The sequence below is a fragment of the Periplaneta americana genome, chromosome 8, assembly GCF_040183065.1.
Source record: "Periplaneta americana isolate PAMFEO1 chromosome 8, P.americana_PAMFEO1_priV1, whole genome shotgun sequence".
NCBI classification, from domain to species: domain Eukaryota; kingdom Metazoa; phylum Arthropoda; class Insecta; order Blattodea; family Blattidae; genus Periplaneta; species Periplaneta americana.
Window position 1 is genome coordinate 92,425,427 of NC_091124.1, and position 24,939 is coordinate 92,450,365.

Here is a 24,939-nt window from a genome sequence, read left to right on the forward strand (position 1 = left end):
TGCCTCTGCTAGGTGTGACACCAATTTAGTTGAAACTGGCAACTGGATTGTTATTATTTTTTTGTGTTGTTAGCGACTGGTTTAAAAATAGTACATTTTGAAACTAGTTTATAATACTCTATCGTATGAGTCACTGTTTAGGAAACTACAGTGGTTTCCAAATTTTGACAAATGCAATAACTGTATAACATTATAAAATATGTCTTATATGCCATTTCTTGTATGACAGTATTATAAAACAATTAATAGAGAAATAACATATCAAATTTGTAATGATTAGTAGTTTGATATTATAATCTATGAATTTAATTTTGAAATTTAGGAAAGGTTTTGAAACTTAAAATAATCTGAGTATATAATTGAAGGGCCCGAAAGAAAAACAAGTTTAGTCACATTTTGCAAATTTTTCAGGAAAGCGTTTACAGATTTGCAGAATGACAGTTTCTTCCCTTGTAGGCCTTTCCTTAATATGCTTATGATGTGAAACCAAGTGAGTTTTTCCCCCTGTATAATTAGGGGATCTTGAAGATACGAACTTTAGCTGCCAGATTCAAATAAAATATAAAAATTACTAAATTTGGATTAAATATGCTTTTTCTCCTGGATCCTTCAATTCATTAATTCCCATGATATTTTTCATAACAATATTCATGTAGCCTAAAGATAGGTGTTCACTGGAACAGATTCATTTGGTATGCCCAAACTTTTATTATAGCATCACTCATTTGTCTGTATTTCTGAATTGATCATCCAATATTATCATTATTTAATGATAAGAGTGACATTAATGTTCTGGACTAAATCTGGAAATAAAATAAGTAACTCTGAGGAGGATATATTTTTAATTGTATTAGCTTTGGAAGAAGAAATAACTAAATAAGTTTTATATCATCCATTCCATTTATGCCTTCAATATTAACATGATTGGAGACCTTGCAATCGATATAGTAGTTATGGCTTTCTTTATTTCAATCTAGATTTCTCTGGCCAGAATTCTGGACGGAAACCAGTCATGCAGAAAGAGACGATATGGCCAAGTGGGCTAAACTCAATATAAAAATGTGCAAAGAATAAAAATCCGAATGTGCCAAACAAATCCTTCTGGTAAGCGAGTGCCTGTTCAAAGAAAAAGTATAGATATTAGTGCAATAAATAAGATGTCTTAATAATAATATGCGGAAATGGTGAACGAGGTAAGTGAAATGCTGTTTGGAAAGATTCCCACAAGGTTTGTCACATTTAAAATGGACATTTTCAAGCACCTTACCAACACACCCTTTGTATACATAATTCATTCACTATCAAGTAATGAATTCGAATTATTTTATATAAAAACACGTGTATACATATATACCCCATGGTGATGTAAATTAAATTTAGTATACAGAAATGCTAGGTGTGGACAGTGCTTGACTGAGATGCTCAATAAGTACCATACAGTTTTTTTTTAAGATGATGTGCCATTAGCTGAGAGGACATCCATGCCAGAAACAGGTGAATCTGAACAGAATATGTAGTAGACAAAGATGATGTAGGCCTAGCTTTTGTCATTATACTCCTTTTTCCTCTGCCATTTCACTACTTTTCTATGATCCCACAGAGTAGATCTACTACATTCACATGTGATTCATCAGAGACAATGTTTAAGATGTTCACACTAATGAAGTCATCAATAAGAGAAAATGAAAGAAAAGGGATTGGGAAGTGAAGGGTATAGATTTTCACAGAGTTCAGATGTGAGAATTTTGGATTTTGCACTGTATTGCAAATGGAGACCTAAATAATGACTCTCAGAACTGAATTTAAATAGCAGAATCCCCTTTCCTTATACTGAAAGGGATATCTCCGAAATGTAGGAAGTTTTTGTATATGTAACATGGAGCAAAGACACAAAACTCTCACGCCAATTCTGTGGTGTTTGGGTAAAGGGGTAAGTCATTTTTTTGTGTTGATGAAATTTTGTTCCCCAGATGAACACACAAGTTAAATTATACAAATGAGTGTGCAAAAATAAAAAAATACTAGCAGTTGATGTGTTTTGTATTGAAAATTATTTGCAATAAGAGTCCGAAGTTTAATTTCCATTATCTCCAAACTCATTTTTATGACTTATCTCCCTTTATCCAAACAACACAGAATTATCATGCCGATACTGATTACCTGTGAAAGCTTCTTTTTAATTGATGCAATTTCATGTATAACATGACAGCTAAGTTCTTTTATCAACTCATTTTTTAACAATATCTGACAGCATGTTTTTCAGGTATATCAATCACATGAGAATGACATATCATTATCTCCATTTGCTTATCCTATGATCCTCCATACTTCTTGCAAACCCAAAAAATAGGCATACAACAAAATCCGACAGTTGTGCTGCAAGAAATTAACATAAAAGAAATGCAAATAACATATTATGTAAAGAGGGACAAGTAGGTAGAGCTCTCATGCATTTATAATCTCGGCAATAGAAATATGAGTGCTAAGAATCATGTTCTGCTTGCTTTAACCCCATGGAGAGCAATATATTTGATGAATATACATAGTGGTTAATTTAAAATTTGACAGCGAGTACAGCATACATTGATGCTAAAAGTTATCAGCACTTAAGTCAACTGCTCTATTTCAGTTGAGTCAATCTTTCGGGAAACAGTGTGTGACCATCCAGTCATTTTAATGCAGTAGTTTGATATAATATTGAACAGAGTGGACACTTATTTAGAGAATAAAAGCTCTGTAAAACGTGTTAAAAAATGCATTTGTAAGTTTCGTAATTATCCCGAATCTCGAACTCTGCAAGCTATACACAAGATATGCATAATCAAATTCTTGGTCTATATTACTTCAATAACAACGAAAAATACAATTTTGAGACTTCTCGAAATCAAATAAAAAGTTGAATCCTTCTGGTGGAATACAAGCTGCCGATCTAGTCAAGCAGTTTCCAAACATATTCTGAAGGTTCTGTGTACTGATGGCCTACTCAACACTTTGTGTATGAGATGCAAATTTTTTGAGATAATATTTTTCGAAGGCTGAACTGCAATTTTGATTGAATATTGGGTAATTTTTCTTTTGCTTGCTCTTACTTTCTTTTTCTTCTAACACGAAACCCTTACTATGCCATTTTCCAATGAGTGCATGAATATGAATTGAATTTAACAGAGGGAACACTATGGTCCAGCGCTGTGACCTGTTAAGATCTATTGCACTGACCCTCTGGTGACGCATTCCCAAACCCACACCAGCTGACACACTAAGGTTCTCTGTGTGCGCAGGTTTTGAGCAGGCAATCCCACTCATCCCTAGACCAGTACCCTCCATGCGTCACTAGCAGGCATTCGGGGAATGCTACAGAATGATAACGAAATGATGTAAATGTCTAATTTGGAAAAAAACGGGAGAACCCCAGGAAAAACCCCAACTGCGACCTTGTCCGCCACAAGTGTCACTATGGATCTTTTCAATGAAAAAAATCCCAGACCTGACCAGGTATCGAACCCAGGCCACCTGCGTGACAGTCTGAAGGGCTGACCATTCAGCCACCGCAGAGGACGTGCATGAATATGATTTAGTTGGTACAGGAGATTCTGGACATCTGTGATGAAACTCAAGAATGCAAGTAGTTTTATTCTGTAAGTTAGTTTCGAATAAAATAATACTCTCTTCAATACTGTACTGAATAGTCTGTTAAAATGATTGCATGGTCACATGCTACTGCTTCCTAAAAGGTTGACTCAGTTGAAACAGATGACAAATGTAATACCGGTACTTTGCATAGATGGGTACTGTAACTGCTCTCAAATTACAAACAGATCTCTCGATATAATATATGTCAATAGAAGTATCTCAAATCTATAAAATTTATTAGCAATCAATGCAATGAATTGTTCATCTCAGATGAAGGCTATTAAATGGCAAATAATTTTTTTGCAGATCATTCCCAATACAAACAGACAAAAGGGAGAACAACAACATAAACAATCTGCAATGTTCCAAAGTATGCACATAAAATGATTGCTCAATGGGCTTGATTTATAGAAGTGTCAGAACATCCCATCATTCCATAACATTTTAGGTATTGATCAATAATGCTGACTATGACAGCATGTTATAAAAACAAGTAACAAATTACTCAATCCACCCAACATTTATAACTAAGTGCAATGAAAATACCAAAGTAATACATACATAACAAGACATAATTCCTCTTCTGATTAAGAAAGACGAAGTCAGAGCAATATCTTCATTATTGTTTACAGAAATGCAAAGTTTTTAGTACTATGTATTCAAGAAAACTAATTGAAACTCCTTCCTGAACAATTGTAATACGTAAGAAACAAATGAACTGCCATACTGTACTTTCAAATGAAATTAGCAATGAATCCACGAAGAAAAGAACAATAGTAGTAGTATCTCACATACTGTGTATCTGAACTTTTCTAACTTCGATCCAATGCAGGGGTGGTATAAGTAAAGGTATTAACACTGCATTCCAGTATTTACTTTCTTTTCGTCACTTGCCACAATTCAACTTTATTTATTTTTGTACAGTCCACTACAATTAGCTAACCAGTCACCAGAATTTTTAGGGTGGGTGAATATTAATATTATCTACAGCTCTACTTCTCTCATTTCCGCCGCCATGGTGGCCTAGAGGCTAGAGCACTGGACCCTGTGTGGACCCGGGTTCAATCCCTGGCATACCTCCGATTTATGACTTGTGTTAGGCAAGCCCGTGGTCCAGGTAATAGGGGTTTTCTCCAGGAACTCTGGTTACTCTGTGGCATCCCAACTAGTCTCCATCATCAACATATCAGGGGTGTAGCTTACATCAGCCTCCTATGTCGCACTCTGGGCAAGAACTGTCGGTAAATTGATCTACACAACTGGCTTCATAAGGGTGAATGACGAAAAATCAAGTACCAGTCATTAGTATACGAAAACTTTTCTCGTTTCTTGCAGAAGTACACACATTTTTACTGAATATTAATTCTATAAATGAATCAAATCCCAAGAATTATCTCTGTATATAATAATATTAATGAATTTAGAAAACAATCAACTGCTATGGTTATTTAGTGTCCGAGTGAGATGAAAGTGATAATGTTAGTAAAATGAGTCTAGGGTCCACCACCGAAAGTTACCCAGCATTTGCTCTTAATGGACTGAGGAAAAACCCCAGAAAAAACCTCAACAGGATAAATTAGCCCACCTAGAATTTGAAAACAGCCCTGCTCATTTCATGGTCAGACATGTCAAATGTTACTCCACAGTAGTGGACTTCACGAGTTGCATCCAAATATACAAACTGGGATCTAGCAGTAAACATGGTAACCATTCCACTGTTAAGGACAATTGCTCAAGTAGAAGAAATGTTAAAGGAATTAACTGCTCTAAAAAGTACTTACTGTAATCTGTAATAATTGTAGAGTGATATCATTACGAAAAAACTCTTAATTTCCTTATCAATTCAATATTTATTGTAAATGAGACTCCCCATTAATTTATTTTTAATCTGACTAATATTTATGTAACTAAAATGGAACATATTCTTCAACAAGACTTATGGTCTTTGCTCGTCTAGTAGTGTCAAATTGCAGACTTAGACTGGGAGGAATACAGTGTCTGAATAGTCTCACACCATAGGATTAATCACAGCCTTCCTTATATGAAATACCCAGGTTGATCATCACAGGCATCCAATTCCGGCATCAGCCAATTGTGCAACACCTACAAATATGACCTGCTGATTACATTTCCACTGAAAATGTACAGGCTGATATGATCCTTCCAAATGCCACACTAGTCTATAATGTGCAGGATTCCTGGTTGCTTGATGGTAGAGTACCAGTACAAGTTTTCTGTTGTCCAATAGCAGATGTTGTTTGTTTACTTCACCATTGATATGAAAGGATATGGAGAAGGATGCTCCAATCAGCATAAACTTAGAGAGCGAGAGAATGTGTGTGTGTAAATTGACATATATATAGTCGAACCTCTGTACAACGAATAACAATATAATGATAAACCCTATTGCAATGATAAATGTGGTTGGTCCCGATGTGTTTCCTATATTTTCAATATGTTTTATCTATCATTACAATGGTCAAATTTTGGAGAAACCTCAATGGAATGATAAAAACATATTTTTTAATTTACTTGCTTTTCATTTCAATATTTCACTTTTCACTTGGTATCCTCCTCTTAAAGATCTTTCCCTTATTTCGTCTACCCTCTTTCATATTTTTGTTGACAGATCTTGGCATATTGTGCAAGGAGTGTGTTACAATAGATTTCTACCTGTTTCGAAGGTGCATGGCCCTTAAAAGGATTTGTATTTATAGTTCCTGCCACTGTCTTCCTGACCACCTGGCACCTTTCACATTCGAGTGTTTGTCAGTTTGGTACAGGTTTACACAGTCAACACTCACAAGAAACAAAGAAACTCAAGGAACTAGAGGACAGTACTTTAAGTGGTAAAATTAATCCTGAACATAAGTGTTTAAATACTGAGGGAGCAGAAAACATTGACATTGTTACTCTTAAGAGGACCCAGACGTAAGGTTTCTACATTTTAAACATATATTTTTTCATTTTTTTCTCTGGAAATATAAGAGATATCGACATGAAATTCTTCATATAAATTTACTATACTAAGAGTGAATAAACACTGAAAAGTACATTGCAGTTGGTTAAATAATTTGTTCAAAATAAAAATCTTAATTCTGAATAAAAATGTATACGAAAACTGAAACAACGTTACATCAAGTGCCAATATCTCAAGCTACAACTATAAAATTTTGTATTTTGTGAATGATAGTTTCTTAATTTCTTGGCAGTTTCATATAATGTAGGTGCAAAAACTTGCATTCCAGAAATAGTGTTAATTATATTAATTTATAATATTAAAATTCCATTAATTAATTTTTCATGTAAAATGATCTCAATAGTAGTCATTTTTAGATATAATATAATGTTCTTCTGATTCTTGACACAAGGAAATGAGAAATTCTCCCACGTGATTAGAATTTCAAAATGATTGTGCATCCCTGAACCCAGCAGTGCCCTCTGAACTGTCGTAGTAGGTGCCAGACTAACAGTGTATTAATGTCAACAGGCAGTAAACCTTTCTCAAAGAGTCACTATGCCTCGTCATGCTAAAAGGGCACAGTATAAACAAACAACAGAGTTTGAAAGGGGACGAATGAGCGGCCTGCGTGAAGGTGGATTTTTGTATCGCGATATTTTGCTCATATGGGATATCATGTCACTACAGTAATGCGAGGGTGGAAGCAGTGGATCGAAGAAAATCTGACACATCGAAAATCTGGCAGTGGATCACGATCTGTATGACACCACGGCATGACAGATTTTTCGACAGCATGGTAGTGACAGATCGTTCAGCTTCATCACAAGTGTTAGCACAACGGTGAAGCACTGTAACAGGTGTATCATTATCTGTTTCCACTGTTCATTGATGTCTGCTTTGCAGAGGGCTGGTTGCACACACTCCTTTGCGGCAGATCTCTTGACCCTAGATCATCGAGGTCTCAGGCTATAATGGACTCGTAAACACACAAAGTGACGTGCAGATTGGCAACACATGGTGTTTTTGGACAAATCCCGTTTCAACTTGAACTACAATGATGTTCGTATATGCATTAGAGGATATCACGGCCAGTGGTATCATCCCAGACTCCAGTGTCATATTGGCTGAACACCAGGCATGATGGTGTGGGGCGCCATTGGGTATCATTCATGATCTCGGCTGCTAAGTATTGATGGTAGACTCAACAGCAACCTGTACATCGGGGATACCCTTCCTTCAGTGCACTCCTGATGCTATATTCCAGCAAGACAATGCCCAACCACAAGTTGCCAGGAATGTTCAAGCTATCTTCAATGTACAGCACATTCAGCTTCTTCAGTGACCTGCCCATTCGCCAGACATGTCGCCTATTGAACATGTATGGGATATGGTTGGTCGACAAGTAATCCATCAACAACCATCAGCAGTCAAGCTGCAATGAACTGTGGGCATGTATACAAGCAGCCTGGCAGGCCATTCCCGAGGAAGAGATCCAAGGCCTCTTTGATTCAATACCATGACATATAGCAGCTCTGATTGCAGCTCGTGGAGGTTTTACAAAATACTGATGTGTTCATGTGTATTGGTCTGAAACGGTAATCATTTGTGTGCATCAATATCAGTAATATGTGGAATAAATTTGATTCAGTTCTCATGATTCCTTCATGATGTTGCAATTTTCACAGACAGTAGTGTATATTATTAAGATATATTGGTACTTTAATGCAACGTTTTACTTTTTTTGTCCTGAATTTAGATTTTTATTTTGATCAAATTCTTTAACCAATTTTCCAATATTTATTCACTGCACTATGATAAATTCAAATGAAATATTTCATTCAGATATCTTTGATATTTCCAGAGAAAAAATGAAAAGTATGTATGTTGAAAATGTGGAAAAATCACGTCAGAGTCCTCTTAAGTGCTTTCACATTTCTAGTGAGAACATATGATTGTACTTGAAGCAATAACACATACATTTGCTGCTGAAAACCTCAAAACCACAATTATATAGATTTTTGTAAAACATGCCTGACTGTTAAATGAATTTGAACTCAAGTTGGGTAATCAAATGGTGAATAAATATTATTTTATAGCATGTAATATTGTTTTATACTCATTCTACTATATTCTCTTTCCAAACACATATATCAGGGCATGTCATTAAATAACAGGAATTTTATTCTAAATTTCATGGAGATTTATGTCCAACGAAAATTTTTATTTCCGGACACAATGGTAATATGCCATAAAGGTTCGTGATGATCAAACAGTATATGCCTGTGCAGTAGCTCATACAACATGGCTGCTCCACTGTTGACTTGCACTGTAGAAGAGTAACAAAGTGTTAGTCGTGTGTTGCGGTGCGAAATTGGTTATATATCTCATCAAAAAGCTTTTATCTTGAGGGCACCCGCAAGCTTGTGAACAGGTGGACCAAGTGTGTTGCAAAACAGAGTGACTATGTCGAAAAATAAGGCAAACACTTTTTTGTACAACAATTATGTAAAAAAAAAATCCTGTTATTTAATGACCTGCCCTTGTATGGGCAAAATTTCATAACCCCTCAATACGACAATAACCCTGATATAACAATACAATTTTCGTAGTCCCCAAATAATTTATTGTATCAAGGTTTGACTGTACTATGATTTGTCCTATGGTGTGAGACTGTATATTCATATAATGTGACTTTACAAAATTAAAAAATAAATAACTGATTCATGAATCATGCATTTCAATTGCACTTTATAAAGAATCACGTTCTTTTATGTTCGACCATCTCCATCAATGAATACCTTGTACACTATGTGGAGTAGTTCAAGATTTATGATAACTCTGCAGTAGCAAATTTTTCTCTAGTCTCATGCAATAAGCAACGTGCTATTTTATCAAATGTTTCTTTTCTATCAAAGAACATTGCATAAAAACGTTAACATTATGTTTGTTGAACATAGTGGGTGGAGGGGTGAAGTGTCACGAAAGTGACACTTTTTCATATATTTTACGCATTTTGCAACAATTCATATCTTATTGCAAATATATTATCGTTTACAGTTTATTTTTTGAACTATTATTTGAAGACATACCTAAACAAAATCGTTTAATATGTTCCAAATAAAATGAAGTTACCTTCCCCAAACTACATATAAAAGGTATTCTCTGACAAAATTACGACTACTTAAAGTAGACAGATGTAATTACATTTTTTAATAAATTTACATAATATAGCTATTTATATTGTTACCATGCCTAAATACTTTTCTATTTATGAAAACCGGCATATTGAAGATACAAATGCGAAAAGTACAGTATGCGCCAAAACAAACAGCACTGAAATTATTGCTCGGTTACAATGCAAGTTTGCCTAGCAACCAAGTATTTATTTTCTAAAATATTTAGACATATTGTAGGTCCAGTGCTTTGCTTAGTGCAGCAATTTTGGTTTTCACAGCAGAGGAAAAAATCTTTATTTTTGTGTATTATTTCCATTCAAACGGACTTGGACATACAAATGGCACAAGTTTGAAACACTGTTCCATTAGCTTGTTACTTTCATTGTCCTTAATGTGAATGTCCTTTAACATACCCCAGTCCACCGTTGTGGAGTAACTGCATATCTAACAATTTAAATTCTTGTTGGGACAAGTTACCTGGTTTAGATTTTTTCTGACGTTTCTCCAGTGCAGGATAACTTTTGCTGCTGGACCATGGACTCATTTCACTGGCATTATCATCTTTATTTCACTCAGATGCTAGATAACCATTTCAGTTGCTAAAGCATCGTAAAATAAATCAATTAAAAAAGCATATTCTATAAGCAGGCATCGAGTGATGAAATGTCAGGTGAATGCAGTGAATAAGATTAATGTGTTCCAAGGGAAATTATACGTTCCCCAAAGTGTTTCTGGAGCAAAGCCGAGTGTGTTTATGGTCGCATGGCTGGTGAGATAGCTTCCTTTAAGGCTTGTGAAATATTTCACGAAGCAAATTGAAATATGTGTCATTTGTACATCGAAGTCCGTATGAACAGAAATAATACACAACAATAAAGACTTTTTCCTCTGTTGTGAGAACCATAATTGCAGCGCTAAGCCAAGCACCAAATCTACAATATGTCTAAATATTTTAGCAAACAAACACTTGGTTGCTAGGCAAACATGCACTGTAGCAGAGCAATAATTTCAGTACAGTTTGTTTTGGTGCATACTGTATATTAAAGGTTTATTATAAAACTCTGAATAAATCTTCATTCTGAACAAATGTTCCTTCAGTAGTTCAACCCCGTATAACAAATGTTTTTACACCCAAGTGAAATATCTCTTAAGAACAAGAGACTCTCTGGAATTTTGCACTGGATTACTGCTGAACTTCTAGATAACTCGTGGCAACTAGTAGAAATAATTCAGCATAAACTATCTCTTGGATAAATCTATGTTGATACAAAATATTCCATTATCACTTTACTCTTAGTAATAAAAAAAAAAATTCTGTACGTAACAGAAAGCTGAAAAGCAGTACAGAAAATGAAGGAGAAGTAGAGGAAGTATTGGTTAAACCACACTAATTTAAAGTACAATGTAAGAATTGATACCAAAACTGTTTAGAGAGCATTTCTTTTCTTTATAGGGCTGTAGAATTCATAAACACGTCATTTGGAGAAAAGCTGGAGTGTCATTGCTATTTATGAATATTGGCATTTAAAATTCATACAAATTCTGAAACCATTAGTTGTTTATTTTGAGATTTTAACAATATCACTCGCTTATCAAGCAATCAACAGTACTATGGAAGCATACTGTTCAAGAAGAAAATTATTTAATGAACAATCCCTTGCAAATAAAAATGTGGTATTCACAACTGACTATGGAACACAATAACAAATAGCATCTCGTTATTGTTGAGTGTATTTGGCATTTAAATTATTTGTGGCAAGAAATAATTCTAACAATTTATGACTTCTAAAGAAAAGTGAAAATTTATAGGAAAAATATTTTTCCAAATGGTCAGCAATATGAATTTTACTAAGTAATTCGTGTAAAAATCAGATAGCCCTAAACATTTTCATTCAGGTTTTCATTTGGATGCATAACTCAATTTTTTTAACAGAAAACTGAAGTCTAATTTTTGTTTTATTTTTGTAATTGCAAAGTTATTTGGTACATTCATTTTGTAAATTACTTTGTAGACAGACATTTTAGATGTATTTTGTCTGAAAAAGTTTCCATTGGACATTGCAATCAATCAATCAATCAATCAATCAATCAATCATCTTAATGTATCCATCTGTTTGCTGACAACATAAAGTCCACTATAGTCCACTGTAGCCTATTCAGTTGTTTGTCACGAGAAATGAGGGGTATTTTGATCACAGACTGAAAACATTTTTTCTAAGTAACATAGAAAGACAGGAAGAATGTTTTAACCCATTAACGCCAAGTGGTCTATTTATAGACCCTTACATACTCGACTACATTAGATTTTTTTATGGTGCCACATTGATTCAATATTAATGATCATCATAAATATATCATGTAAGATGTTAACTAAATATGCCAACATTTTATCAAAAATAAGAATTCATTAAGGTATCTCAGTTCACATTAGTTAGGTATAAAATGATGTTGCGCTGTGTAAAGAATAAAATTATTTTTCCTTGTTATATTATCTTGATATTGTTACTGGTTTGTGATTTAGTAGTGTCAAGGTCACTAATATTGCATCGCACAAGAAAAACACAGATGTATGTAAAATGATTAAAGCAATATGAACTGAAACAGCTGCAGTCTATAAATAGACCACTGGGCGCTTATATCATCACAGAAAATAACAGTAGAGAGAAGTGTGTCATTGCACTCAGTACCGCAACAGTTGATATCAGCAAGCGACTGTCGGAAGTAGTACTGTGCTATTGCAAGTAGATTAGCATCTGAAAGTCACCTTACTATTCGATCCCCAGAATGTGTTATTGTATACCCTAAATTGGAAATAAATGTGATATGATGTACGTCTGCAGTGTATACATTTTAGAACAGTGGATTTATTCCTTTTTACTTCTAAGTACAGTGGCCTATAAAATATGCAATCATATTTTTTGGCCAATAATGAAAACCACGCATCTATTTCCACCAATATATAACAGTAAACAGGAAAAAAATTCAATCTTGTAATTGTACGATATATTGCTTCAGTTTCTTTCGCAATATTATGTCAGATGGTATCACTTTTGACTAATTTCTTCTGTGGCTAACATCACATTGAGGTTTTCTATTCCCTGTGTAAAAAATCTCTGGTAAAGACACAGCTGAAATGACGTCGTAATAGGCAGCAGAGTTGTGCTGAATATGCTCGATTGCATTGCACATCCTTGGGCTCACAACACAAAATTTGAAATTTTATTTAGAAGTAGAGACCTTTTGCTTCACCTTCAGAATCTTGGTTTCCAGGCTACAGAAACTGTGACAGAAAACAATGGACGCCTGTCTTCTTCAGGATACGAAATTACTGCAGAATTCAGTACGAGAGTCCTACGATTATACATTTGACACTAATGGTGAAATTCTGTTCGTGAAGTGGGATGACAACAGATGTGTACCTGAAGGATCAAACTTTGATGTAGTGGTTTCTGCAAGCAGGTGGAACAGAAATATAAGACAGAAGATAGTCTAAGTGTGCAGCAACCACAGGTCATATTTTATTTAGTAGGTTACTTTACGATGATTTATCAACATCTCAGGTTATTTAGCACCTGAATGAGATGAAGGTGATAATGCTGGTGAAATGAGTCCAGGGTCCAGCACCGAAAGTTACCCAGCATTTGCTCATATTGGGTTGAGGGAAAACCCCAGAAAAAACCTCAACCAAGTAACTTGCCCCAAATGGGAATCGAATCCGGGCCACCTGGTTTCGCGGCCAGACGTGCTAACCGTTACTCCACAGGTCATAAAGAACTACAGTAAGTACATGGGTGGAGTGGACCATCATGATTGGTTAGCAGGAAAATATGCCACTTCAATCTGTGGAAAAAAAAAAGTGGTACTAGGATCTCCTTGTCAGAATGCTGGATATGGCTGTAGTAAATGGTTGGATTATCTACAGAGAAGTACATGGACAAGACTCCCTGGACCTACTTGAATTCCGACGATGCTTGGCTGTTCAATATCTCAAGATATTTTTGAACTGCAAGAGAATGGGTGCCCTATTTCATCACCTCGAGAAGTGAAATTTGATATGAGGTACGATAGTAGAAGTCATTTTATGACAAAACGACCCTCTCAGAAACACTGCTGGATAGAATGGTGTAAATGCAGACCAGTAACATTCTGCAAGAAGTGTGATGTAACTTTCTGTCAAAGATGCTTTGAGCCTTACCAGTCAGTAAAGACAGACATTACTAAAAAAATGTCTTTCATTATTGCTGCAGCATTTTATTGTTGCATTAAATACTAAAACTGTCATAAATAAATCTATTTATATTGGTGTAAATGTTTCTGGTTATAATATATTAAATATGCAAAAAAAAATATATTTACTTTACTGCAAATGAATACGCAGATATCATAAGTGCCCAGTGGTCTATTTATAGTCAACTACTCTGGATTCTGCTAAGTTGGCAGCAATTCTGCAGCAAGGGTACAAGAATGGGAGAATTCACTGTCCCTGACAACCAAGTAGCATGAATTTCTACATAGTCTGGAGCCTATCAATTCAAGGACATACATGCACACGCACACACCCACACCTACCCCACAATGAATCCTTATCTTTACTTCTTTTCTAAAAGATGCTGTACTAAGATTTCAATCTTTAAAAATCAATTACATGGACAAAGTGAGCAATGTAAACACTGGACCATCAAGCACAACTGAGTAAGTGGATAGGTATCACCAGGAAAAACCCATAATCTTATAAAATATGCACTATTGTTCAGGAGGGCGGAATTTAATACTCATTTCAATTATACAATGAAATTCTACTGTTTCATCACGTACAAGGCTGTTCATTTATAACAGAGCACATCACAGAATGAATTACAATCACTATACCATCATTAGAAAATAATCATAATATTTTACTTCATACCATGTAGCATTTTAACTGTAAAATAAAGGCAGCTTAGTTTGGGTAGTTGAAGTAACTCAAATTTTAAAAACAGAAATAACTCAAAGTATGTCAGAGTTGCAGTGCTGCAGTGAACTGAATATCTAGGAACTAATAACAAAAGTTTGATGTAAGTGAACTGTAAAGGTATCAGTGACAGAATGAAATGGGAGCTAAGGATGTTGGCAAGTACTAATCAGTGGTGTGCTACAGCACTATATACTGTACCACTACTGTTTTGAATATATTTATAAAAAATACGTAACTTTTATCCCTGATGTCAATGGATCTTCTCAATCTGATCTCACAGAAAAAGAAAAAACTTGTTGCAGTGGCAATATTTTTTTTTCAACTATATTTATTTTACAAGTAAGAAGTTGTGAATGGTTTCTCTTCTTCACAGTCACGGATATCTGCTCTAAATGTATAGTATCTCGATAAATTTAGCTTTCTATAGACTTGTACAAGTTTCACATGTCCTGCTGAGCAAAACACAGTTGTTTAGCCTGTCATGTTGTAATGAACACCAACACTAACAAAGTTTCATGTATGGATTATGAAAGAGAAACTCTACTCCTTCAATTAATTCATTCAGTTTGACTGCGTGTAGTCAGGTCCTATATTTGTGGAATATGACAAACACGTAAGTGAAGTCTCCACAAAATCTTTCGGCAAAATCACCACAAAGACAGGGAAACACCTGTGTGTTAAAGGAACAAGTGCAGATAATTTCTAATGTGAAAAAGACGTCTTATGTTTATGATGAATATGTAGAGTCTCACCACAACATAAAGCAAAACTTTTTACTTAATACGAATTTCATTTTTGTTAGTATTAGCTTAGTGATATCCATAATTTAAATATGCAAGATTTTTTTATATAAAAATATTGATTTATGCAGAAATTATAATTAAAAATACTTCATTGATCTAAGTGAGGGAGAAAGTAATGATGAATTATTCAGAAATATACAAAACCAATTACGTTCATCTGAGGATGAATAATATATTCAACATTAAAATATGTTAAAAGTTATACGAATAACAAGACAATAAAATTAATCCTACAATGTAGCTAAAACACTGTATTAATTTAGTGTTACGTACACTGTTACAATGTGATTCTTAATGTAATCCAAATCATTCCAGCAGTGGCCACTGACAAGAGACAGGATAAAAACTGAGACTATACCATGCACTTGCACCACTTGCACAGAGAAAAAAGTCTCAAGTCTACAATGTGCAACTACAAATCCTAGTGGATGTGATTGTTGGATGCAGCTCTCCTGCTGAATGACTCATACAAGAACAACAGGTGATTAATGGTTTATTGCGAGCAAGTATTTATTATTTTGATATTTTAGCAGGATTTGTGTTTGTCCATCAAGCAGTCCTTGGCTTTCATCAGTCCAAGTAGTTTATTTAATGGCTTTCAGTCTAACTACTGAATAGTACATATTCGTGCATTGCAAATTCATCAAGCACAAATCTTCAGTAAACATTAAAAGAGAGTTCTACAAACTATTTTCCGGAGTACGAGTTCTGAGTTTTACAATTAAATTAGTGAATAAATTCAAAACAACAGGTTCAGTATTGAATAAAAGGTCGAAAAAAATTGTAGTGTCAACAATAAAAAGCTTCAGGACAGTCATGAATCTCTCGAACGATCTAAAAAATCCTCAAAAAGTTTGCATAATCTGAAACTTCTTATTCTTCTATTCAGAGCAAAAAAGCTACCTTACAGAGTAACTTAAGTGCAAAGCTTAAGCCCTAGAGAACCTGCTGCCAAAATCACTTACTGCAATTGGTTTCTTCAATCAACAGACAATGGTGTTGTCAAACTCTCAATTAATATTATTTTCTGATGAAGCATGATTTTATTTGCTTGGACGTATTAACTCACAAAACAATCGGTATTGGACAAATTAAAACCCAATGTTAATTCACAAAAGTCACTCCATGCCCCAGAAGTCAGTGTTTGGTGTGCAACTGAAGCAACTTATAGGGCCAATTTTTTTTTCAAGAAAATCAATTCTGGGCAATACACTGAACTAATTCTGTGCAAATTCTTTCCACTACACTACCAATAGAAAATAAAAGGGAACTTGAAACTTATAATAGGATGGGGCTAAACACTTGCAGCAAATAATTCAATTAATGCAGTAAAAGTTTTTGGAGCATGCATAATTAGTGTGACAGTTTTGCCAGTGCAATATCCCAATTTGACACCTAGTGACTTTTATTAAAATATAGGGTGTATAGGAGCAAACCTTCACATGAGTTGAAGTGTTCAGTGTTTTAGTTTTATTTTTAATATTATATATTTATTTGAATGGTTGCAGAGAAATTGCAAGAATTCCCGAGGATAATCAGTAAAGGGTGAATAGGAACATCACTTTATGCTACATGTTTGTCTCCATGCTAATGGAGAACATTTAAAGCACGTGCTGTAATGTGATGTCAGATTAGGAGCTAGCATGCCGTAACTATATGGGCAACAGTATCTTCAGAGACATCTTTCTGTGGACACTTGCAAGTACGTAAAGAAGTAATTAATTTAATAATACAGTAAAACCTGCATTAACCGAACCTCTGTCAACTGAAAACTGGTTTAACCAAAATATGTAAGTCATGTAACTAAATTTTTAATAAAGAAATTTAAAAGTTGTACGAAGTACTGTATTTATGAAATACAAAATTTACATATGATGTATGGTACACTCGTATTATTTTTAATTTCAACACACTATGGGTAAAATATAAAGTAAAACCAGTTCCAAAGACAAGTAGATGTTGTCTCTAAGCAGGTCAGAGGAATGCATGTGAGGGCAACAACTTGTCCTATTGTTTATGTGAGCTGGCTAAACCCACCATAACACTAATCAGGCATGAAACTGCTGTCAGAGTAAGATGCGAACAAAAAGCCCAAAAGAAAATTTCGGCCTTTTTTTTTTTTTTTTTAAGAAATAGTGGTGAATCAGTGTTTAGATTTGGTAATATTGTATCTACTGTATGCACTGTATCAACTCTTTTCATGTACACAACTTATGAGTCAGTTTCTGACCTTTTAACTCTAAAAACGGGTATACATTTATATCCGAAATGGGATCAGCCCCCTTTATTTCGGCTAACAGAGCGTTTGCTGCTATGGCCTTTACTTCAGTCAGTATGAGAGATAGTATGCTTTTGAAAAATGACTTCTATTTTTCTCATCTGTTAAGTAATGAACAAAGAAACGGAGTTTGTACTAATGCTTTAAGGGGTGACACATTGTTGTAAATAGATACATTACAACTGCATGGACAAGAACACATGAAAAGATATTTTCCTTGCATATCATTAAATTAAAACTCCTGTGTTTTCTTAATTATGAGGTAAGTGCTCTGACTATCAGCCTTTCTTTGGTACATGGTCCATTTATTTGCACTGATATGGCATTTCAATTCACTCAATACTGCAATTCATTCATATCCCAATCACAGGTACTATAGGATTATCTGGTAAGAGTTATGCTTTGCAACACATCTCTCAGAGACCTATACCTACTGTAAATTCTAATATGACGAGAAAAACACCTCATTCTTCTCATTCATTCTGGCACAGCTGGTTTTGTTGATAAATAGTTATGTTCTTTCTCAGAATGCAAAGTCAAAGAGATCAGTAAGTCCTTCACCATCTCCTAAACTGAAGCTGTAATCTGATTCTGATAAAGGTGGCTCAAGTGTGAGGAAGGGCTCACTGCTGAATGACCCATGGTTGGATAATCCTGACATGTCCATTACAGAATCTGCCTCTGCACAAATAAAGAAACACAAGAATTATTGATTAAGTAAGACACAAGATGGTGACAACAGTTCTATTAATTTTACCATTAGCCTTGGAGCAAGCAAATAGGCTCGATTCTTGTTCATATAATATTGATCTTGTACAAATAGGACAGCTGAACAAATAATATTCAGATGGACCCACTGCTGTTCAAGACAGAAATATTAATTGAAAAGTATTGCAAGCAAGTCTGGTTCAGATTAGCTGACAAAGAAATCTAATTACATAAAGTCACTTAGAAAATAACTTTCTTTACACTGAAGATATGTACACCTACACCTTAACAAAGACACACATGAATAATCCATTATATATATGCATACTTATACAGTTATATTTTACAAAACCATATACTGAATTTAATCCAAATTCCTTTATTCAGTTTTTAATGTCGAAAACTGAGCAACATCTCAAAAGCACTGGATCTAATATAAAGTAGGCAAGCAATGCATTAAGTTATGATGTAGCCTATAACTAAAATGAAAATGTATAAAGTCAACGAATCTTTGGGACCTGGTGTAAACAATGAAATTGAATTAATCCACCATGACTAGAGTCTAATATATTTCAAATATTTGATGCCACACAAAAAGATGGACATGTTTTATGGTAGATCAGCAGATGTAAAATAAATATTAGTTTCAATGTAATACACGTGTCCATTTATGATAGAAAGAATTCTGTTTAGACATTATGAAATAGTTCATTTACATAGATTTAAAATTGTGTGTGTGTCCAATGCCTACCCACTTCACTACCATGAGTCAGGGTTTGCATATTACAGATAGATGGCAGGACTGTGACCCATTTTTCAAGTCGCACACCACTTTTTTGACATGCCACGCTGTGCATGAAGTGAAGAGTTATGTTGTGACTATGGTGAGTGTATGTGTAAGTGTTTGTACAAGTGTAGTGTATGGAATAGGTGAGGATGATGATGAAGATGAGGAAGGGAGGAGAAACCCAGTGCCATCACATAGCCTACTCCTGTCATAGGAAGAAAAGTACAGAAGATAAATTTGCAGATTCTAAATGAGGCAGTACAGCAAGTGAAAGCTTCAAATACTTGGGGTATACTATAAGCAGTAACATGAGCTGATGCCAGGAAGTCCAAAGGAGGATAGCAATGGCCAAGGAAGTTTTTAATAGAAAAAGGAGCATCTTCTGCAGACTAGTGAAATGCCTTGTATGGAGTGTGACATTGTATGGGGCAGAAACATGGACATTATGATGAAGTAAAGAGAAACATTTGAAATGGGGATATGGAGGAGAATGGAACAAGTGGACAGCCAGAATAAGAAATGAAGTTGCGTTGGAAAGAGTGAAGAAAGAATGATGCTGAAACTGATCAGAAAGAGGAAAAGGAGTTGGTTGGGTCACTGGCTGAGAAGAACTGCCAACTGAAGGATGCACTGGAAGGAATGGTGAACAAGAGAAGAGTTCGGGGCAGAATAAGATATCAGATGATAGACGACATTAAGACATATGGATCATATGAGACAAAGAGGAAGGCAAAAAATAGGAAAGATTGAAGAATGCTGGGTTTCCAATGAAAGACCTGCCCTTGGGAAGAACACTGAAGGAATGACATGAGAAATGCGATCTTCTTTCAACTAATATTAAATAAGGTTCTAATTGGAGAGTTAGTTTCGACAGGAGAAAGCCATGGTTAATATGCTTTCAAAACATGTGAACATGCTCTGTTGTCTTCTGAACAGAGAAGATTGTGAGAATTTGTGACACAGTTACTTCATGTAAGAAATATGTTGCTTTACAAATTCGAACACTTGAAACTCGTCTCCTCATTACATCATTTCAGATGTCTACCCATTCCTTTTCTTTCTCTAGATCTTAAGTTTCTTGCTGCTTTGATAAGTCTCACGCTGTCGGCTTTATACACGTGAGCATTCCATTCTTTTCCTCTAATGTATCAACATCCATTAGTATTCTGCTCTCACATCCTGGTTTCCAACTCTATCCAGTCTTGTTTCGTCTATGAAGATCTTTCAGGTATTCATTGATTGGTACTGTACCTGCTCCAGTATCTGGACCATGTCATCACCTCTGTATGTTTTGTAAAATTTACTTTGCGTTCTATTCTTAAATATTTATTTTTCCATAGAGTAACTGGTAGATACTCTGATATTCTCAATGCTTTCAAATCCTGAGTTTTTAACATCAAACAATTTGCAGAAACTGGATGTGTACTTCAAGATCCATTATTTGTTGGATAATTTTTCCATTTACTCCCAATTGACATCTTACTAGATTTTTGGTTATACACATATTTCAAGGAATCTGCCTGTGTAACTCCTTTTACACACTTAATTTTCCATTTAAACAAACCTTCGGGTGTTGTGTATAATAACTGTCATTGTTAGAAATCATGTTGCTGACGACTATTTTTAGGCCTTTTCTTGTACTAATTAACAAACTGATTCATAGAGCAGGTTAAGGTCAACTGTTTAATAACTGAACTCCAAACACTGCTTTTACTCCAAACTAATAGCACCCACCTTCTTGTCTGTACATCACGTGATTTACTGCATTGATTCTTCTGTCCTGAAGATTGTAAACGAAAATTAGAATATCGAAACTGATGTTTCTCTGAAGCAATCTCCTTTTGAAGCATACAACTTTGCTATTTCATGTCACTTTTCTCATATACCCATAAAGAAAGAAAGAAAGAAAGAAAGAAAAAATTAACAAAAAATCACCATTTCTTTTTTTTTTTTTTTGTAGTAATTTGCCATTTTTCATTACTTCTTTTTCAAATAAAGTTCCATTCATTTTTATTTAGCAGAAATGCTATAATAATTCCCAGAAAAATTAACTCGTACAGAATTAGTATAAAAATAATTCATTCGATATTTTTGGGGAAATTACTGTACAAAGACAAGATAACATGCACAAAACCTCTTATCTATGAAAGAGTCAACAAACTGCAGCTATAAATCTGTCTCTTCAGGAAAGGCCAGGCTGTGATATCTATTGACATTTCAAATTAATGAAACTGAACACTGAATATAATAACAAAACTCATTGGCTGCATATCCATATTTCATGCATTGTGTTTCTTACAAAGTTTATTGCAAATATCACACACACACACACACACACGTTTGTTTCCTTCTCTCCCTCATTTTTCCAACACAAACATTGTTTGTACACCACAAATCCATATCAGATATAAGACATAGAACTGAAGAAGAAATATGTACTTTGTTCAGCTTTATGTGAATCAAACCCTTCCAAAAGTTCCATATTGTAATATATTATACATATAACAAAACCTGAAAATAAAGTATATTTCAACTACATAACGATCATGATTGCCTTGCTACGTATCTCCTTAGTTTAAAGCATTCTTTGATGTATGAATAACTCTAGGAAATTATGCATAAGTCAATTTCAGCTTCATAAAAACTCGATGATAAATGGAACCCAAAGATATCACCACCATGTAAATCATTATGCTACTTTTTGAACACTCATATACAACGGTTATTGTATGCTATAGCAGAAAGAGTTTCTGAAGTATTAGGAACATAGTTACAAAGCATTATTCCCATATATGCAATTCAATCTATTAATGAATCAGTCCAAGACTACTAGTACCTCACATTGTAGCACAGTGATCGGCATTTCATGACTCGCGAGTCAACCCCTTAATATGTAAGTCGGGCAGAGGAGTAAGGCATGATCTCCCTCCTCTTAACCATCACTTGTTCATTCAATGTTAAGCAGTTTTGGGTATCCTCCCTCTCCTACCTTCCCTTTTTGACGTGCATTGCAGGCTGCACTTTAAATGATGCAATCTTTGCCGACCACTGTTGCAGCTTGTTAAACTAATATTTTAAAAAGATTTCATATTGAAGTTGAAATCTGTAAAAATGTAATTATTGACTCCACAACCCTGTATACAACCCAAGCATTTGAAAGCAATTTCCAGTAAATGCAGATTTCTTGTAATGACACAATCTTCTTAACAAGCAACATGCAAGGAACAACACAAACTCCATGTTTAATGCAAGGATGCAAGCATTAATTGTATTGCCGGATTTGCTACCCTGAACTAAGCTGAATCCCATGGTGCTACAGTTGCAATCGTTGAAGCAATCATGAAATCCAGCTAAGTCAAGGATGCGTTCCAAAATGCAAAGCAAGCACACACTCCATCACTGGACACAAAGCAGTCAATGACACACACTACGGCATGTATCACTATTAAAAAGTAAACTTGACATAGAACATTAAGTTGGAATGCCTCTTTTTAACAAATCACCACAAATCTTTCAGATTTAGCCGTTAATAACATGTAAAATGACTTTAAGAAAAAGCAATTCTACAGTGCAAATGACAAAACATTAAGTGCTAATGCTCATCTGCCCTGATTTGAATCACTTTCATGTGAACAGATGCATTAATAGATGCTTGATTATTTAAGTACTTCTAAGCTTTCTACAGCATTGACAACACTAAAAATAAAGTTCTTTTAAGCATAAATGGGAGAGAAAGGGAAAACTGAAAATCGTGAAAGTTGTATTTTTGTCACCACCTATACAGAGTGTATCTAAATGTGGGGGCGTATTCCTGACACCAAAACATAACAATAAGTTCATATGAACATGGGTCCGCAAACCTTTTGTTAGGGAGTTGTGAAAAGAATTTCCTGTAGTGATCCCTGATTATGTAATTCACCTCAAAATTGCATTTTTCCCACTTTCTTCATTACAGTTGGTCATGACATTTGTTTTGTTTTGTCTGATTGCCTTTTGTTCTGTCTTGTGTTATTCACAGTAACATCCATCACATCACAAGATGTTTTCAGTGAGAGAAATGACATATGCATTACATTTATGGCCTAGCAGAAGGGAATATGGTAGCAGCACATCATTTGATCAAATCCGTAACACCCCAGAACATTTGCACAGAGTATGGCAAAGCATGGAACGCAGGCTCAGGGCATGCATCAAAGCAGGAGGAGGTCATGTTGAGCAAGTTTTGTAAATGTGTGTTGTGAAATGCATCACATGTACCATTACCAACAAACCCATAACTCCCTAATGAAGGATTTGCGGATCCATGTTCATATGAACTTTTTGTTATGGTTTGGTGTCAGGAATACGCCCCCACATTTATGGACACAAATATAGATACACCCTGTATATTACGAGCTATATTAAAAACGCATCATAATATCGAAATAAACTCTTGTATCATTTGCTTCCTATGGTGGACAACAAAATAACCGAAAACAGCTGAATGTGGAATTACACCAAAATGCTATGAAATGAAAGAATAATAGTTCAGCTAAAGAAGTACTATTATCCATATAAGGAAAAACGAATTTGAGGAGTGTGTGGGGTAAGAGAGGTTATGTTTAAAGAACTGGTAAGAGAGATAAATGCAATATTATTCCTCTATATCACAAAAATTGGCTTGTAAATTGAGATAACAAGAAAATAAAATCGTATTACATGTAACTTAGAGAAGAAAAAGGGAAAGGCATGTTGACAGCCAATATTAGAGTAACATAATATCAACTAACACCTTACTGGACACAACCAACCAATCCAAAAGTATAAAAAAAAATCCAATTTTGAGATGTATGCACCCATAAGACAAAATGCATTATCCTCAATGATAATTTGTTGGTTACCAATGGAAAATGATTTAACTCACAGAAATTCTACATAGATTTTTGGCCTATTGTATTTATATTGTTAATTTAGTTCATTTTTCAATCAGCTTGTATCAATCTAGAAAAGGTCTAATTCTTGCCAACAGAAGAATTGTGAAAGATGTGAGATGTGTCTACAAACAGATGTTGCATTATTTCTCTGCCTGTGAGTGACCATTAAATTTCAAGTGGCTTATCTTGGTCGTGGGCATCATTGTATTAAAAGCATTGCAACTGTTTCCTATCTCTCTTCCCCTTCACTGCAATTGCACAGACACAGAGATATAATAAAAGATCTGTAACAAGAAGTTAAAATATGAACTTATTAGGAAGATCTACATACATTAAAATTGGAAGCAGGTTATTAAAAGCATTCATACCTACAAATGGTTTGGAGAGGAAAGCGGTCTATCTCTCATTATTATTCAATATCTAAATAGACTAAGAGCTGAAAAATTGGAAAGATGAATACGAAGGAATGGGCATTCCTAACAGGGGAAGAAAACTATTAACACTATGAGGATCAGGACTTTCAAACTACCTAGTACGATCAGCATGGGTCATTTTGACCCCACACGTGTAATCGTCAATTTTTCTCTTATTAGAAACTTTTATTTAAAATATCATCTTACTACAGACTTAGTGACTGTAATTAGAGTTGAGAGTTACTCACTCAATTTTACATTAAATATTTTGAAAATATATATTTTGTTTTATGAATGTATCTATTATCTATTGGT

At 34.7% G+C, this 24,939-nt stretch overlaps 1 protein-coding gene across 1 annotated transcript in view; it reads right to left on the minus strand.

Annotated features, from left to right (window-relative positions):
• Positions 1-4,864: 4,864 nt before the first annotated feature.
• The window catches only part of E2f1 (E2F transcription factor 1), a 101,268-nt gene continuing 81,193 nt past the window's right edge, over positions 4,865-24,939 (minus strand). Inside the window, exon 9 of the mRNA XM_069833272.1 lies at positions 4,865-18,484. Coding sequence (XP_069689373.1) covers positions 18,327-18,484 — 158 coding nt within the window. The 3' untranslated portion in view covers positions 4,865-18,326. The remainder of the gene's footprint in view (positions 18,485-24,939) is intronic.